Source organism: Colobus angolensis, unplaced genomic scaffold (assembly GCF_000951035.1).
Source record: "Colobus angolensis palliatus isolate OR3802 unplaced genomic scaffold, Cang.pa_1.0 Scaffold8, whole genome shotgun sequence".
NCBI classification, from domain to species: domain Eukaryota; kingdom Metazoa; phylum Chordata; class Mammalia; order Primates; family Cercopithecidae; genus Colobus; species Colobus angolensis.
Genome location: NW_012121820.1, coordinates 6,328,083 through 6,347,051, shown reverse-complemented (window position 1 = coordinate 6,347,051; position 18,969 = coordinate 6,328,083). Strand labels below are relative to the sequence as shown.

The window sequence follows — 18,969 nt, the reverse complement described above, 5'->3', positions numbered from 1 at the left end:
GATGGCACATGCCTGTAATCCCAGCTACTTGGGAGGCTGAGGCAGGAGAATCTCTTGAACCCAGGAGGAGGAGGCTGAAGTGAGCCGAGATCACACCATTATACTCCAGTCTGGGCAATAGAGTGAGACTCTATCTCAAAATAAATAAATAAATAAGTAAATAAACAATAAACTTGCCAGGTGATCCTAATTGGCAGCTAAGGCTGAGAACCCCTGTATCAGACCAACCTTCTAGGTGAGTACAGAAAACTCACTATTTGCCTTAACTCCTGTGTGTCTGTGTTAACAGGACCACCTTTCTAAACCTTAGGGTCCATAAAGAGACCTAAGACTTCACCTGAATAACTGAGCTCTGTGTGTGTGCACCTGCACGTCTACACGTAAGCCTACAGTAAATGCGACCCATTAACTTTAGCCTAAAAAGATTGAGCACTGGAATGTTCATAATCAAGAAAAATGCAAAAAAGGTAAATTACCTCATTTTACAAACTAAGGTTTCTCTGGTCAATAAGCTGCTGTTATATTTATTCTTGTTAGACTAAACCACCAAATGGCTGGGCGACCCAGGCCCTGGAAGCTGACCTTCAGGAGTTTAGCCAAATGTAATGATCTTTCTCCAAACCCGCAGCTGCATTTGACACTCCTCTCCTCCGCAGAGAGAAAAGAAGAGCTTCACTTTCTCATTTAGCTCATGTAGCTTATCGGGACTTCTTCCACCCCTGCCCTTCTATATCGGGAATATCTTCAGAATCCACCCTTCCTGCCAACATTTTGAACTTTTCAGCTGATATGAAGACAGCTTAGGCTATAAATGGAAACCAGGGATGAAAAATACTCACGCTAGAGAAAAAGGCACGATCTTATATTTCTGGAGGGAGCATAAATCAGAACCACCTCTTTAGAGGGCAGTTGGGTGATACCTCTCAAAATGTCGCCGCATGTGGCCTCTGATGCTCAATTCCACTTCTAGGAATTTATCCTATGGATTACCCTCCCATGTGGGCAAAAGGGTTCTTCACTGCAGTTGTCTTCAATAGCAAAAATGGAAAGAAGCGTAGCGTCAGTCAGTAAGGCGCCTGAATACATGTTACAGTTTACCTTTAAATGGAATTAAATATAGCTGCTAAAATGAAACGAAGGCTGATTTCTCTGTGTTGATATGAAAAGCCAACCTGTTTCATGAAAAAGCAACAACTGGTGGAGCACCTCAGCACTGCTGTAGGGGAGCCAAGAAGGAAATGGAACATAGCTGGGAATACTACACATTCTCAGGGTTTCTCAACAGTGGCACTCTTGATATTTGGGTCCTGGATAAGTCTTTGTGGTGGGGGTGGGGTGGGGCTAAAAGGATGTCCCGTGTGTTGCAGGATGTTCAGCAGCATCCTGGCCTCTACCCTCTAGATGCTATTAGCACCTATGTACCAGTTGTGACAATAAAAGTATCCCCAGGCCGAGTACAGTGGCTCACGCCTGTAATCCCAGCACTTTGGGAGGCCAAGGTGGGCAGATCACTTCAGGTCAAGAGCTTGAGACAAGCCTGGCCAACATCGTGAAACCCCATCTCTACTAAAAATACAAACATTAGCTGGGCGTAATGGCATGCACCTGTAATCCCAGCTACTCAGGAGGCAGAATCAGGCAAAGGTTGCGGGGAGCCGAGATCGTGCCACTGCACAGCAGCTTGGGCAAACAGGTCCATCTCAAAAAAATAAATAAAATAAAAATAAAAATATCTCCAGACACTGCCAAATGTCACCTGGGAGGCAAAAATCACTCAGAACTCATGCTATATATCTAGAAGGGCTCTCTAGAAACTAAAAACTTGTAACAGTGGTGACATGCGGGAAGAGGGGTACAGAGACAGGTGGTCAGAGGTTATAGACACACTGGCCTTTCATGAAATGTCCTTCTGTGCTTTGAAATGTTTGTTACCACATGTACTCATAACTTATAAAAACAAACTCTATAAAAGAAAAATTTAAGCACTTCTTTTTCCATTTAAAAAAAGAGAGACAGGACTGGGCGTGGTAGCTCACACCTATAATCCCAACACTTTGGGAAGCCGAGGTGGGTATAGATATACACCATATACTCAGTATATACATACCATATACATATACTCAGCATATATATACCATATACCAAGGTCAGGAGTTCAAGACCAGCCTGGCCAACATGGTGTACTAAAAACAAAAAATTAGCCGGGCATGGTGGCGCATGCCTGTAATCTCAGCTGCTTGGGAGGCTGAGGCAGGAGAATCACCGGAACCCAGGAGGTGGAGGTTGCAGTGAGCTGAGATTGTACCGCTGCACTCTAGCCTGGGGAACAACAGCAAAACTCTGTCTCAAAAAAAAAAAAAAAAAGACAGATCTTTGTTCTAAAGCTGAACGCAAACTACAATGGATGGACCTCCAGGAACTACAAAATGGCAGCTCCTTCAAGGGAGCAATATCACTTAGACAAGAGACCCTAGCTGGCCATGCATGGTGGTTCATGCCTGTAATCCCAGCACTTGGGAGGCTGAGGCAGAAGGATTGCTTGAGGCCAGGAATTTGAGACCGGCCTGGGAAACAGAGTGAGACCCTGTCTCTATATTAAAAAAAAGAGAGAGAGAAAGACCCTGGCAGACACTATCTTTCAGGCAAAGCCAAACAGAGATCTTCCCCACCTCATTCACTCTAAAGAAAATCAAGACAACATCTGAAAAATCTGGGCTCAGGCACTCCATGTATGCTCTCAAAGAAGGCCCGACTTCCAAGATGCCGCTTTATGCACAAAAAAGAAAGAAGGCCTCCTGTCAGTAACAGTGGAGAAATAAACAGAAAGGCTTGGGGTGTGACGATGTTCCCTGGCCCTGCCTGCATCTTCAATAGAGCATCAAGGTGCATTTCTCTCACTAACAGCACTACTGACTGCTGAGTTTGTTCAGTTCAAAGTAAACACCCTCTGTGAAATAAGAGGAGATGGGATCAGCAGAGAAAGCAAACAGGAGTCTGGAAGAAGAAAAGGACCGGGCCCACCTCTTCTCTTCTGGTCTCAGAAACTCATTTCTATTGATGACTTATTTATAAGCACTGCTGAGTCATACAGGGGGCTCCTAATAACACACTGGGCTCAGCTCCTTGTTTTTTTAGTGAAGAGAGGCCCCAGAGAGCAAATGAGGAGAAACAGTGAATTAGCAACCAGGGCAAGAACCAGGTCTCTGTACAAACCTTTCCATCTTGTACTATATAGTCATATACCATACACACACACAAATACCATATACTATATACCACACATATATATACTCATATGCCATATACACAAATACACACACATATGCTCACCATATACACACATACAAATACCATATATTCACATACCATCTACACATTTACCATATATTCATATGCCATATAAACACATATATACCCATATACCATATGCTCACCATATACACACATGCAAATACAATGCATACATATATTCATATACCATACACACACATACATATAATACTCACATATACCCAATATATACACACACCCATGTACCATATACTCATTATATACCATATACATACATATACTCAAATATACCCAATATACCCATATACCATATACTCTCATACCACATACACACACATATACTCATACCATATAGCCAATATACATACATATGCCATATACACACATACATATACTAAAATGCCATATACCTATATACCGTATATTCTTAATTACAGTATAACAGCATAATATAGTATAGTATAAATAAAAAACTGACAACCTATGGACTGTTTTTGTATTGTTGGTTGTATGTGTTTGTCTGGCCCAGATAGAGTTTTGGGGTTTTGTTTTTGTTTTTGTACCATAGGGTCTCACTCTGTCACCCAGGCTGGAATGCAGTGATGCAGTCATAGCTCACTGCAACCCTGAACTCCTGGGCTCAAGCAATCCCCCTGCCTCAGCCTCCCAACGTGCAGGAATTACAGACATGAGCCACCAAGCCTAGCCAGTTTTTGTTTCTAATGAAATTGACTGCCAGCTTTTAAAAACTAGGAGAATTCCTGTAATAATCTAGAGTCCTGTTTTTCTTGACAATTCAGTCCAGCAATGTGGGTTAAGCTGGCAAAAGCCATATCCTTTACAAATTCCAAAACTTCACCTTATCCCCTGGCCCCAAAAAAAGCTGACGTATCCAATAGGCACAGGAGACATTCAGGTATCTCAGCTAAGAGCTCAAGCTTTGCAGCAGACCAGCCTGGGCCTGAAGGTCGAACTCTACCACAAACCATGGTTGATCCTTGGGTAGGCAACTTGCTTCTCTGTGCCCCAGTTTACACTTGTGTGAAACAGAGATATTACCTACTTTAAAGGTTGTTGTAATTTTTTTAAAAAAATAGTTTTAATTTACAGAGAGTAAAATTCACTTTTGGGGGAATAAAGTCCTATGAGTCATAACACCTGCATAGATTCCTGTAACCACCACCACACCAAAACACAGAGCAAGTCCATCTCCCAAAGAATCCCCTCCCAATGTGTAGGCAAACCCTCCTCCACTCCAACCCCCAGCTATCACTGATCTGTTCCCCATCTCTGTAATTCTCCCTTTTCTGATATATTTTTTAAGGAAATCCTGTTTGGTTAGCTACAATAATTTCATCATTATCCAGGGTGCTCCCTTTCATTCTCCCTGTCCGTGGAAAGCAGTTCCATGGCTGACAGAATCAAGCCCCGTAAAGCATTTGCTCAGTCATTTGCCCATAGCATTTGCCCATAAAGCTGGGCAGTCACTGAGAATTCCATAACATTGCCCTGTTTGTTCTGATCTCCTCCCCACCCACGGCACTTCCATCGGTCCCTGGCTGATCCTCTTCCCGTTAGGTCACTGCAATCGCAGCCCACAAAGCGCCCACATTCCCAATGCTCTTATTCCTGCTGACGAAGATAAGAAGTGTGTCCTGGGACCGGAAGAGCTTCCAGGGGAGACACAAGAGGGCCTCGGTTCCCCTGGTGCCCACACACCACCATGCCTGCCCACCAAGACACATGACAGGAAGAAAACTTTCACTCTCACAACAGATCAAGCCAAACTGAAAGACCCACAGTGTCACGAGGAAGCCCAATGACCACCCGGTTTCAGGAAGGAGCTATTCTTGACAAGCATGACTGGCAAAGAGGAAATGTCACTGTGAGAACGCCTCCAAACAGCATTTCTTTTCGGGGTGTGGAGGTGGAAGGAGGGTATAAGAAAGCAAACCACATACTTGGGAACAATGAATGTTCCCAAGGAAGCACATAGGTCCCTTTTCACTCAAGTGAGGAACCAACCGGTTGGTCTCAATTGGAGCCCTGGAAGCAACTGCCCTGACCATTCTATTATATCTGGGCTGTACTCACAGATGAGCCAGGATTGGAGCCAGGCTGTGCTCCGGCCCTGCTGCCTCTGGGATCCTGGGCACCCCATACCTCCTCTCCAGACCTCCCTCAGTTTCTCGATCTGAAAATGGCACTGTAGGACAAGATGGACCTGGAGGGCACCAACCACCAAAGGCATGGAATTCACACGAGCGTTACTGGGCACAGGTGGCCACTCTTTCTTTCTGAAACCCCCACCATACTGGAGCTTCAGGGCAACACACTCCCCTGGTGTGGCTCCTCCACCCCTTGCTTCTCCTCCTCGACCAGAACTCAGGGCCTCACTGCTGCTCATTGCTCTACTCCTGACTCGCAACCTCAGTAAGCCAGTGGGGCTGGAGTCTTTGTTGAGTGAGGCTGTCCTATGCACTGGGGGATATTTAGCAGAAACTCTGGCCACCAATCATTAGATGCCAGCAGCATCCCCATCACCCCCTCAAAGTCATGAGAACTACCACTCTAACCCAATCCCACATACACATCGAGATTCCCAGAATTACACCTCCTGCCTGAACCCGGCCACAGGGCACCCTAATTCCTGCCTCCAGCTGCCCTACTGACCTCTCCACCTAGGGGTGTAACAGCAACTCAAATTTACAGAATCTAAACCGGATCCGTGACTTACCCTGCCATACCCAGATCTGTCAGCACAATTACTGACACAACCTAGAAATTCTCTGTTGGGGGGGCCTGTTCTACATGTTGTAGGATGCTCGGTGGTGTCCCTGGCCTCTCTCCATTAGGTGCCAGGAGCACCCCAACCCCAGGTGTGACAACCAAAAATGTCTCCAAACATTGCCGGGGGTGGGGATTATCCCTAGATGAGAATGGCTGACTGATGTGGACTATTTGAAACACAGCACCGACGGCTTCCTCTGAGATGTGAAGTCCATTCACATCCCTCCTGTGCTGAACCCCTCCACACCAGGGTCTGTAAGGCCCCTGTACTGTCTCTGACTCCATGGACTGGCCTCACCCTCACTCACTGGGATGCAGCCACCCTGGCCTCCTTGCTAATCCTACAACACACCCAGTTACTCCTATAGCACACCAACTTAATCCTTACCCTAGCGCCTTTAAAATCTCTTATTCCTTCTAGAATCTTTTTCCTACTGATACTGGCATGGCTGATTTTTCTTGTCATGTAAACTTCAGCTCAAATATCACCTCTCAAAGAGGCCCTGTTTAACCCCTCCACCTAAGGAACCGTGACGTCTGCCTCGCAACTTGCCCATCTCTCACCTCACCACATTACCTTCCAGACATCCATCATGGTGTGAACTATCTGGTGTGAACTGTCTCTCATACTGTGAACTGCCTTGTTATCTGTCTTTATTATTTTCTCTATCTTTCTAAAAACCCAACCTCTACAAGAGCAGGTCCTTAGCTGACTTGCTTTCCACTCTATCTCCATGCCTAGAATAGTGCACAGCACATAATACATGTTCAAGAAAAATCAGCACTGAGGATGCAATGAATCAATCAATAAAGAATCAACAGCAGCTGGGCTTATGCCTGTAATCCCAGCACTTTGGGAGGCTGAGGCAGTTGGATCACCTGAGGTCAGGAGTTCAAGGCCAGCCTGACCAACATGAAGAAACCCCGTCTCTACTAAAAATACAAAATTAGCCTGGCGTGGTGGCACATGCCTGTAATCCCAGCTACTCGGAAGGCTCAGGCAGGAGAATCACTTGAACCTGGGAGGTGGAAGCTGTGGTGAGCTGAGGTCACACCATTGTACTCCAGCCTGGGCAACAAGAGCGAAACTCCATCTCAAAAAAATTAAGAAGGAGGAGGAGGAATCAATAATGGGCCAGGTGCAGTCATCTCAGCACTTTGGGAGGCTAAGGTGGGAGGACTGCTTGAGGCCAACAGTTCAAGACCAGCCTAGGCAATATAGCAAGACCCAACCACTATGAAAAATTAGCTGAGTACGTAGCTAAAAACTAACTAGGCCCGTAGTCCTAGCTACTCAGGGAGGGTGAGGCAGGAAATAGCTTGAGCCCAGGAGTTCAAGGTTGCACTGAACTATGATTACACCACTGCACTCCAGCCTGGGTGATAGAGTGAGACTCCATCTCTAAAAAAAAGAGTTATTATTATTATCACCATCATCATCATCATCCAGAGAATAAAGACCAAAGTGTAAGAATTAGAAGAAGAGAATTAAGGAATATCAGAGTATGCTGCACGTAGGAAAGGTAAGTACTGATTCCTCCTACTTGCTTCTGTGCCATGGGTATAATTTACAAATAGAATAGGGCTAATGTGGTCAAGGGCAAATGAGGTGGAAACACTGGCCTGGATAAAAGCACTTTGGGCTGGGCATGGTGGTTTATGCCCATCATCCCATTACTTTTGGAGGCAGAGGTGGGTGGATTACCTGAGGTCAGGGGTTTGAGACCAGCTTGGCCAACATGGTGAAATTCTGTCTCTACTAAAAATACAAAACTTAGCCAGGTGTGGTGGCACATTCCTATAATCTGACTACACAGGAAGCTGAGGCAGGAGAATCGCTTGAACCCAGGAGGCGTAGGTTGCAGGGAGCAGAGATCGCAGGCACCATTGCACTCTAGCCTGGGCAACAAGAGCGAAACTCCGTCTCAAAAAACAGAAGTAATTTGTATGTCAATAAGCCCCAGGAAAGTCCTTACTTGTTCTTTTCACAGATCTTTTCTTACCTTCATCCACTGAAACTTTTGCATTTTTTGCATTCAGAAAAGAGTTGAAGGTTCAAGAACCACATACAAAAGAGGATACGTCATTTGCAAAAATATCCACAGTTGCCACAGAAAGATACTGGCAAAAATTCCAACTGACCCAGGTTAAGATTCAGGATGCTGCCAGTGGTGGAGGTTTTGTCCGTTTTCGTCGTGATAGGAGTTGACAGTTGAGGAGAGAAGGGCTTTGGGCTGCCGGATAAACTCCCTGCTTGTCCCGTCTTGGTGGAGGCTGGTGAAGCTGAAAAAGTATGGCATTGTTAAAAGACAGGTTTACAAATAAACAAGTAAAACGTGTAGGTGTGGTGTAGGGAGAGAATGGAGAGATTATGAAATTGTGTTTGATTTCAGCAAGGCCGCTACAGCATCACGGATGGGGTGGGGTGGGGCGTGGCAGGTTGGCCATTCATTTTCAGCAAAGGGCTTTAACCCAACGTGAAACCGTTAAAGCCACAAATGAAGACGGTCTCCCCAGTTACTCTATTAAGCACAAAGCTCTAAGACAAATCGGCTAAGCTGCCACTGAAATTGGTTTGGCCCATTCATGGGTATAAATCTCAACATAAATAGCGATTAAACCAACCCCCACATGGTCCAGATGCAGAAAACGGGAGCCAGCCTTACAAATGCGTGTCATCCGTTTGTGGAAAGACACCATGGCCAGCTCACATGCAGCCACTGCACCTGCCAGGGACCAACTTGGTCCCTTGGGAAATCTCCAGCTCCCATTTCAAAAGTTCTTGAGGCTGTGTAAAGCCAAACCCAGTACCAGATGGAGTGAGGGAGACATTGGTAAATTATGTCCTTCTTTACCGTATTTCAGAGTTTTATGGGAGGAGAGAGAACTGTACCTATGCCTAAGGCTTTTAAAAATACCTTAAAATGACTTACAACCTGCTTCTCCTCTGCCTCATTTCACAGGGCTAGGACAAGAAACCACTTATGTTTAAAAAAGCAAGCATTCATAGGGGCCAACGAGCGTCCCAAAGATCCTTCAAATCCTGCCCCTTTGCCCTTGCCCCTCCATGGTAGCGGGACTGTCCTGTTAATGCCTCTTGGGCCCATTTAAAAACAGCTGGGACTAAAGGCATCACTGAGAACAATGACAGCCAACTCTTCCAAGAAGAGCAAGAAACATTCTGAGGTGATCTGGTGCTTGAAAGAAATTTCTGGATGGCAAATTGGAGCTAGGAACTGAGACTCCCCAGGGGCTTCGAAAATGCTGGGACACTTGTGTGGGCATTTGCCTCAGTTTCCTCACCTGACAAATTAGAAAACTCAGAACAAGACTTCAGTGTGTTAAAATTCACACACCACTCGGCTGGTGAATCCAAGTGAGCTAGGCAGCTCTGGTGCCAGGACCTGCCTGCATCACTGTTAATGTAATATAGTGGGAAAGACTCCAGACATAAAGAGGCCTGGATTCAAGCATGGATCAGAAGCCAGACACTGTGGATTCAACTCCTGGCTCAGCTGTTGCCCTGCTGTGTAACCCTGGGCCAGTTACTGGCACCTCTGCCTCTCTCTTCCTGGCAACAGCAAAGACAGACACTAATAATATGATACAAAGGGACAATAACAGTAGCTACATCTCATCAGGCTGCTGTGAGGATTAAATCAATCATCTGAACAGTGCCTGGCATCCAGTAAGTACTCTGTTACTGTTTGCCATTAGAGTGGTTTTATTTTCTATTTCCCCATTAACCTCCAGGGCTTTGGGGTTATCCTCTGAACCACTGATTCTCAGCTATGAGCAGTTCTTCTCTCCAGGGCACACTGGGCATTGCATCCAGACATTTTAAGAGAGTGGGGGGTTGCTACTGGCATCTAAGAGCTAGAAACTAAAAAGGTGCTAAATCTTCTACAATGCACAGAGCGGCCCCCCGCAAGAAAGAGTTATCTGGCCCTGAACATCAACAGTGCTGAAACTGACACGCCACAGAGGGATGAAGTAGGCATGCAGCTGGGAATTCTTTTCCTCATCCGGAAATGAGAAGGGAGTGAGGATCAATGTCTTTGATCTATGTCAGCTGGTGCCCAGCAAGTGCTCAATAAATATGAGAAATTGTTTTAAGAAATAAGTTTTCTTTGTTTTTGTTTTTTTGAGATGGAGTCTCACTCTGTCACCCAGACTGGAGTGCAGTTGTGCCATCTCGGCTCACTGAAACCTCTGCCTCCTGGATTCAAGTGATTCTTCTGCCTCAGCCTCCTGAATAGCTAGAATTTCAGGCTCCTGCTACCACACCCGGGTATTTTTTGTATTTTTAGTAGAGACAAGGTTTCACCATGTTGGCCAGGCTGGTCTGGAACTCCTGGCCTCAAACGATGCGCCCACCTCAGCCTCCCAAAGTGCAGGGATTACAGGCATGAGCCACTGTGCCCAGCCTAGAATTAAGTTTTTAAAACAATAAATCTGTTTTACTGCAAGAATTAATAGAATTGGCCTAGCACGTGGCATGCCACATTCCTTTACTGGGGGGTTGCTATTATTACTACTAGTCCCATCACTGGTACTGTAAGAAGTAGAACTGAAGTGTTTGTTACACAAAGAAACAAGAAAAGGCCAGGTGTGGTGGTTCACCCCTGTAATCCCAGCACCTTGGGAGGCTGAAGTGGGAGGATCACTTGAGCTCGGAAGTTCAAAATCAGCCTGGGTAACATGACGAAACCTCATCTCTACTAAAAATACAAAAAATTTAGCCGGGCATGGTGACACATGCCTGTAGTCCCAGCTACTTGGGAGACCCAGCTACTTGGGAGACTGAGATGGGAGGATCCATTGAGCCTGGGAGGTCAAGACCGCAGTGAGCTGTGGTCATGCCACTGCACTCCAGCCTGGGACAGAGAGGGAGATCCTGCCTCAAAAAAAAAGAAAAAAAAAGAGAGAATATATGAAAACGAAGGCATTTTAAGAGAAGTATTACCAATAAAATCTTTTTTTTTTTTTTTTTTTTTTTTTTTGTTGAGACGGAGTCTCGCTCTGTTGCCCAGGCTGGAGTGCGGTGGCCAGATCTCAGCTCACTGCAAGCTCCGCCTCCCGGGTTTACGCCATTCTCCTGCCTCAGCCTCCTTAGTAGCTGGGACTACAGGCGCCCGCCACCTCGCCCGGCTAGTTTTTTGTATTTTTTTAGTAGAGACGGGGTTTCACTGTGTTAGCCAGGATGGTCTTGATCTCCTGACCCCGTGGATCCGCCCGTCTCGGCCTCCCAAAGTGCTGGGATTACAGGCTTGAGCCACCGCGCCCGGCACCAATAAAATCTTTAGTATTCGAATTTTTAACATTTTCAATTCATTTATGTTCTACCTCATTCCAAAAGCAATTTGCAGCTGCTCAAATATCTGTGTAATATATTCCCCTTGAGGATTAAAGATTGTGGCTTCTCTAATTGTATTCTCGTAAGCAAACTAGCAAGGTCTAACAGGAAGGGCCTTCCTATACTATCAAGTACCCTGCTTGGGACTACAGAGAACTTTGACAAGGATGCCAAACCCTAAAGGGTAGCAGGAACAAACAAACAAAAACACGCAAAGATGCTGCTGCACGTAGAACACAGCCAAGTGAATCCACATTTTCCTGCTCGACAGGTCAAGTTTGATTGTTTGTTTGTTTGTTTTGAGACAAGTCTTGCTCTGTTGCTAAAGTTGGAATGCAGTGGGGCGATCTCAGCTCACTGCAACCTCCGCCTGCCAGGTTCAAGCAATTCTCCTGCCTCAGCCTCCTGAGTAGCTGAGGCTACAGGTGTATGCCACCATGCCCAGCTAATATTTTTGTATTTTTAGTAGAGATGGGGTTTTGTCACGTTGGCCAAGCTGATCTCAAACTCCTGACCTCAGGTGATCCACCTGCCTCGACCTCCCAAAGTGCTAGGATTACAGGTGTGAGCCACCATACCCAGCCTATTTTTATAATTCTGTATATATATTCATGTGTGCTAAACAATTAATAACTAGAACAAGCCTTTAGTTTGAGATATATTTCCTTTGTTAATAAATAAACAAGTGTTGAGATTTAAGAGGTATGTTCTAAATATTAAAAAATGGTTTTAAGCATAGCACTTGGATATGGCAAGAACAAGCACGGCGGGAAAACACTGGCTTCCCATGGAGATGGGTCTGGTTCACGCTCCCTAGCCAGTAAAGGGCAGGGCCCATCCTCCTAAGGCATCTGGGACTGCAAAGCTTCATGGAGTCAGGAAAGGACATACATGACAATCACTAGCAACCCACAAGCCTCACACCGCAAAACCCTCCTCTGCATCTCCCTGAGAAATGGGTCTCCTATGTCTACCTCTTAATGCCACCAATCCTACCTCCCTAGTCTGTGAAACACCCTGCACCTGCCTTGTCCTCCCAATATCATGAATGCCATGGCCACCCACCCAGTGGCTCAAGGCCAAACATACCTGGATCATTCTTTTTTTGGGGGACGGGAAGGGTGGCGGGGGGAGAGATGGAGTTTCACCCTTGTTGCCCAAGCTGCAGTGCAATGCTGCGATCTCAGCTCACAGCAACCTCCACCTCCCGAGTTCAGGCGATTCTCCTGCCTCAGCCTCACAAGTAGCTGGGATGATAGGCGCCCGCCACCACGCCTGGCTAATTTTTGTATTTTCAGTAGAGATGGGAGTTTCACCATGTTAGCCAGGCTGATCTCGAACTGGTGACCTCAGGTGATCTACCCACTTCGGCCTCCCAAAGTGCTTGGGATTACAGGTGTGAGCCACTACATCCAGCCCATTCTTAATTTCTCCTTTGCTCTCATGCCTGAACTACCCAGCTCTTCAGCAAGGTCTCTGCACTCCTCTTCCTAAACATATCTTACATCTCTGCACTCATCTCCACTTCCACTGCTATCACCCTAGTCCATGCAGTCTCAACAGGGACCGTGTGGCCCCCAATGGGGCAAAAATAATTCTTGGGGGGTGAAAAAATCTTACTATTCCTTTTATGTACAACGCACGTGTGTGGTGGGTGTGTGTGTGTGTGTGTGCGCATAGACAGTACATAAACAGATCTACAATATTTTTAAATTTCATGAGAGTCCATTCTTAGGTAAGTATCTGCCCAAAATTGAAAATAGGTACCCAAACAAATCCTTGGACACGAATGTGCACAGCAGCACTGTTCACAATAGGCAAGAGGCAGAAACAACCAACTGTCCATCAATGGACAAACTGAGGTAGCCACACAACTGAATGTTACTGAGTCACAAAAGGAATGAAGTTCTGATACGTGCTGCAGTGTGGCTGACTTAAAAACATGATGCTAAGTCAAGGAAGCCAGACACAAAAGGCCCATATTCTTTCATTTCACTGACACAAAATACCCAGAATAGGTAAGTCAATTCAAACAGAACAAAAATTGGCGGTTGTCAGGGGCAGGCTGTGGGGTGAGAGGTAGGGGTGGAAGTTTGTGAGGGACGGGGAGTGGCTGTTTAGTGGGTACAGGGTTTTATTTTGGAGTGTCAGAAATGTTTTAGAACTAGATAGAGGTAGTGGCTGCACAGCACTGTGAATGCACTAAATGCCACTGACCTGTTCAAAATGGTAAATTTTATGTTACGTGAATTTGACCTCAATTTTTTTTTTTTTTTTTGAGACGGAGTCTTGCTCTGTCGCCCAGGCTGGAGTGCAGTGGCTGGATCTCAGCTCACTGCAAGCTCCGCCTCCCGGGTTTACGCCATTCTCCTGCCTCAGCCTCCCGAGTTGCTGGGACTACAGGCACCCGCCACCTCGCCCGGCTAGTTTTTTGTATTTTTAGTAGAGACGGGGTTTCACCGTGTTAGCCAGGATGGTCTCGATCTCCTGACCTCGTGATCCGCCCATCTCGGCCTCCCAAAGTGCTGGGATTACAGGCTTGAGCCACCGCGCCCGGCCGACCTCAATTTTTTAAAAGATCTCAGGGGGAGTAATTAGGAAGAAAATGTCTAAAATGGTTCGGGGCGTGGGGGGCGCGGCAATTAAAACACTAGGCAACACTGCCCTGCCCATCATTTCCCATGGAGACCGCGTAAGCACTTCCCACAGGTCTCCCCACCACGTGCACGGCACCCTTCTCCCAGGGCACTCTCCACACAGCAGCCAGGGCAGAACCCCTGAAATGACGGCATATTGCTCCATCACCTAAAACCATCCAGAGGCACCTCATTCCCCACAATAAAATGGCCCTGAAAGAGCAGGATCTGTGCTGGCCAGCAGGCATCCAGGATACCCCTGGATGCTTATCAGGTGCCTAATACATTGACTGAATGAGCAGTGCATAAAAATGGTTGAAGAAGGAGGTCTCCATTTCTCTTTTCACTACTATGGTCATGATAAGCAATAAACAAACAATGATGAGGCCGGTTGCGGTGAGTCCAGCACTTTGGGAGGCGGAGGCAGACACATCACTTGGGGTCAGGAGTTTGAGACCAGTCTGGCGAACATGGTGAAACTCCATGTCTATTAAAAATACAAAAATCAGTCGGGTGTGGTGGTGCACAGCTGTAACCCCAGCTGTTCAAGAGGCTGAGGCAGGAAAATCGCCTGAACCTGGGATGCAGAGGTGGCAGTGAGCCGAGACTGCACCACTGCACTCCAGCCTGAGTGACAGAGACTCCATCTCAAAAAAAAAAAAAAGAAAAAGAAACAATGACAACCAGATACAACCTTTTTCATATAAAAATATCAAATTAAACAAGCTCCCCAATGTTATACATCAACTAAAAGCAAGGTGCTTGCTAAGAGAGTGATTAACAATCCAAAGAAAAGATATGACAAGCGCTGGTGCAAGAGCTCACACCTGTAATCCCAGCACTTTGGGAGGCCAAGGAGCAGAGATCACCTGAGATCAGGAGTTCGAGACCAGCCTGGCCAACATGGCAAAACCCCATCTCTACTAAATATACAAAAAGCAGCCAGGTGTGGTGGCACGTGCCTGTAATCCCAGCTACTTGGGTGGCAGAGGCAAGAGACTGCTTAAACCTGGGAGGTGGAGGTTGCAGTGAGCCGAGATCACGCCACTGCACTCCAGCCTGGGCAGCAGAGCAAGATTCCATTTCGGGGTTGGAGGGGGGGGGACAGGTATGACTAAGCAGATCACAAAAAAATCCAAATCAATATACATGAGGTGTGGGTGGTACTGGCAGGGAGGTCAGAGATGGCGCTCAGCATCCTAGGTGCACAAAACAGCCTCACAATAGACAATTACCTGGCCCTAAATGTCAACGGTCCTGAGGTTGAGAAAAACCTGATTCGAATCACTCCAGACATTTCAAAAGCAAAAAAGACTTGGAAATGCTTCTTTCAATTAAACTTTGAAACAGATGCCAGTCCTTTTATAAAGCCATACATCTTGCCCAAAGGAAGAACTAATTGCCTTTGAAGTCACAAATAATTTAACCAGATTTCATACTTTGATGTACAATTCACAAGTGTGGGCTAAAACACATAATTTATTATCTACATTTACAAAATCCTAGCCTGCGTGAAGGACTTTTCTGACTACAGTAGGAAACATGAGCCTTGAAATTAAATTAGGAAAAAAATGCCCATTCCCTCCCATGCACCCAGCACTCTGGGCAGGGTGGAGGTGGAGTGAATGATTCATGCTAAACGTCCTCCACTTATAAAACCTCAGAAACAACCTGTATGTTCACAGTGCCGCACCTTGCACAACTCCTATGGTGCCATGCACAGATGAGCAGAGCATGGCCAGATGGTCTAGGATGGGTCAGGAGGTGTTGGTAAAAATGCTGTTTTGAAGGGTTGTTCACTAACACAGAAACAAATTCAGAATACAAGGATATGGACCAGGCATGGTGCCTCATGCCTATTATCCCAACATTTTGGGAGGCTGAGGCAGGCACATCATTTGAGCACAGCAGTTTGAGACTAGCCTGCGTAACACAGCAAGACATCATCTATACAGGGGAAAAAAAATTTTTTTTTCCCCTGCCCTGAAAAAGCAGGATCTGTGCTGGCCAGATTTTTCAATAAATGGGCACCACCACGCCCGACTAATTTTTGTATTTTTATTTTTATTTTTATTTTTTTTTTGAGACGGAGTCTTGCTCTGTCACCTGGGCTGGAGCGCAGTGACCGGATCTCAGCTCACTGCAAGCCGCCTCCCGGGTTTACGCCATTCTCCTGCCTCAGCCTCCCAAGTAGCTGGGACTACAGGCGCCCGCCACCTTGCCCGGCTATTTTTTTTGTATTTTTTTTAGTAGAGACGGGGTTTCACCGTGTTAGCCAGGATGGTCTCGATCTCCTGACCTCGTGATCCGCCCGTCTCGGCCTCCCAAAGTGCTGGGATTACAGGCTTGAGCCGCCGCGCCCGGCCAATCCTGTCTCTTAAAAAAAAAAAATCGCAGTTACTTGGGAGGCTGAGGCAGGAGAATGGCTTGAACCCAGGTGGTGGAGGTTACAGTGAGTTGAGATCGTGCCATTTTACTCCAGCCTGGAAGACAAGAGTGAAACTCGATCTCAAAAAAAAAAAAAAAAAAAAAAGTTTTTTTAATGTACAAAAATAAAAAAAGAATACAAGGTTAAGCTTTAAAAAAATAAATTCTACAGTCTACACCAGACATTGCAAACAGGTGATCCATGAACCAAGCAGTTCACAGGTGCATTTAGTGTGACGTAGCTTTTATTTATTTAAAAATGTGAGCCAGTACATAAAAGTTGATAGCTGGGTGTGGTGGTATGTGCCTGTAGCCCCAGCTACTCAGGAGGCTAAGGCAGGAGGATCACTTAAACCCCAAGAGTTTGAGGCCAGCCTGGGCAACATAGTGAGGACCCGGTCTCAAAAAAAAAAAAGCTGGAGTAGTTCCCATTTTTTTTTAATTTGAGGCTTCTCTTGAAAAACCAGAAATCGGCTGGGCACAGTGGCTCACGCCTGTAATCCCAGCACTTTGGGAGGTGGAGGCGGGCAGATCACGAGGTCAGGAGATTGAAACCATCCTGGCTAACATGGTGAAACCCTGTCTCTATTAAAAATACAAAAAATTAACTGGACATGGTGGCGGGCGCCTTTAGTCTCAGCTACTCAGGTGGCTGAGGCAGGAGAATGGCGTGAACCCGGGAGGTGGAGCTTGCAGTGAGTCGTGATCTGGATGACAGAGTGAGACTCCATCTAAAAAAAAAAAAGAAAAAAGAAAAACCAGAAATCTCTGAATACGGAGCCCATACTCCTGTGTGGCAAGAACCAGCAGGAGGAAAAGGTCCCTGGTCCCCTTCAGAAAGGCACAACTCTCTAGCTCAACGTCTTGGGAGCTCGTGACCTATTAGCCGTGTGTAACACTTACGGGTAACATGGCTGTGTAAAACTTACCCAAGAGCTACTGCCTCTTCTGAGGCATGGTGTGTGCTAGCATTTGCACTATTGTATTTCCTTATGAAAGAGCTCATTGTACCACTAAAGTAGCCACAGGCTGCTGTAGTACCTCTAGCATGCACTGTGTATCAGAAGAGTCCCTACCCCTTGGGTTAAGTGTTACACACCCATGTGCACACACAAGCACAGGATGTGTAAATGTGTAACAGGCATGGTGAGAAACGTATGTCTGCTTTCATTCGTCCCAGTCTCTACCTAGCACTCCCCAACCTCACTCACTGCCATATCTGCCTGATCCCTGTGTTTGAGCTTTCAGTTTAACAGTAGGACTTATAAACCAACATAGAAAAAGCTCTGGAAACACAATCTAAGGGCTGGCTGTGGGAGGTGGGATTATCAGTGACTTTATTTTATTGATTGATTGAGATGGAGTCTTGCTCTGTCGCCCAGGCTAGAGTGCAGTGGCGCCATCTCAAGCTCACTGCAACCTCTGCCTCCGGGGTTCAAGTGATTCTCCTGCCTCAGCGTCCTATGTAGTTGGGACTAAAGGTGTGTGCCACCACACCTGACCCGGCCAATTTTTTGTATTTTAGTAGAGACAGGGTTTCGCCATACTGGCCAGGCTGGTCTCAAACTCCTGACCTCAAGTGATCTGCCCACCTTGGCCTCCCAAAGTGCTGGAATTACAGGCATGAGCCACTGCACCCGGCCATCAGTGACTTTAAATTCTGTAATTAAGAATTATTTTATGAGAAAAACATGTTCATTTCATAATTATTTTAAAAAGGGAGTTTATGAAACCTTTCCCTTCTTTTTTTTTTTTTGAGACAGAGTCTCACTCTATTGCCCAGGCTGGAGTACAGTGGTGCAATCTCAGCTCACTGCAAGCTCTGCCTCCCGGATTCAAGCAATTCTCCTGCCTCAGCCTCCCGAGTAGCTGGGATTACAGGCATGTGCCACCAAGGAAGTACTTTACTGACCACCAAGGAGATGGGGTTTAGCAGAGATGTGTTAGCCAGAATGGTCTTGATCTCCTGACCTCAGGTGATCCGCCCCGCCTCAGCCTCCCAACGTGCTGGGATTACAACTGTGAGCCACCGCACCCAGACCCTCTTTCCTTTCTTAAATGGTAACCCAGAGTGTAGCTACGAGACCAAAGGACCATTAGCCCAGAGGGTGGTGAATGTCAGGCCCCCCGACTCTGAATGTAATAGATATTAATAACTTACATTGACATTGTGCAAGCAAATACCAGTGAAGGTAACCATTCTGGCCAGGAGGTCTACATAAAGGGGGAACTACAAAAATCACCGAAAATATTAACCACTTAGGCCATCCAGCTAGCAAGATTATAGGACACTGTGAGTTAAAGGCTTCTGGCTGAGCAAAGTGTTCCTTAGAAAGCTAAATATCCAGTTCTAAGGATTATAGGCACACAGCTCTGAGTTCTCCAATCTTCTAAACAAAAACAAGATTTCTAGGCCGGGCGCTGTGGCTCAAGCCTGTAATCCCAGCACTTTGGGAGGCCGAGACGGGC

General features: G+C 46.2%; 1 protein-coding gene across 8 annotated transcripts in view; it reads right to left on the bottom strand.

Moving 5' to 3' along the window:
* The window catches only part of ZMYND8 (zinc finger, MYND-type containing 8), a 163,406-nt gene that overhangs the window by 46,722 nt on the left and 97,715 nt on the right, over positions 1-18,969 (bottom strand). For all 8 annotated transcript variants that reach the window (XM_011928843.1, XM_011928842.1, XM_011928846.1 and 5 more), the window contains one exon: positions 8,224-8,364. In XM_011928843.1, the coding sequence (XP_011784233.1) occupies positions 8,224-8,364 (141 nt within the window). The remainder of the gene's footprint in view (positions 1-8,223; positions 8,365-18,969) is intronic.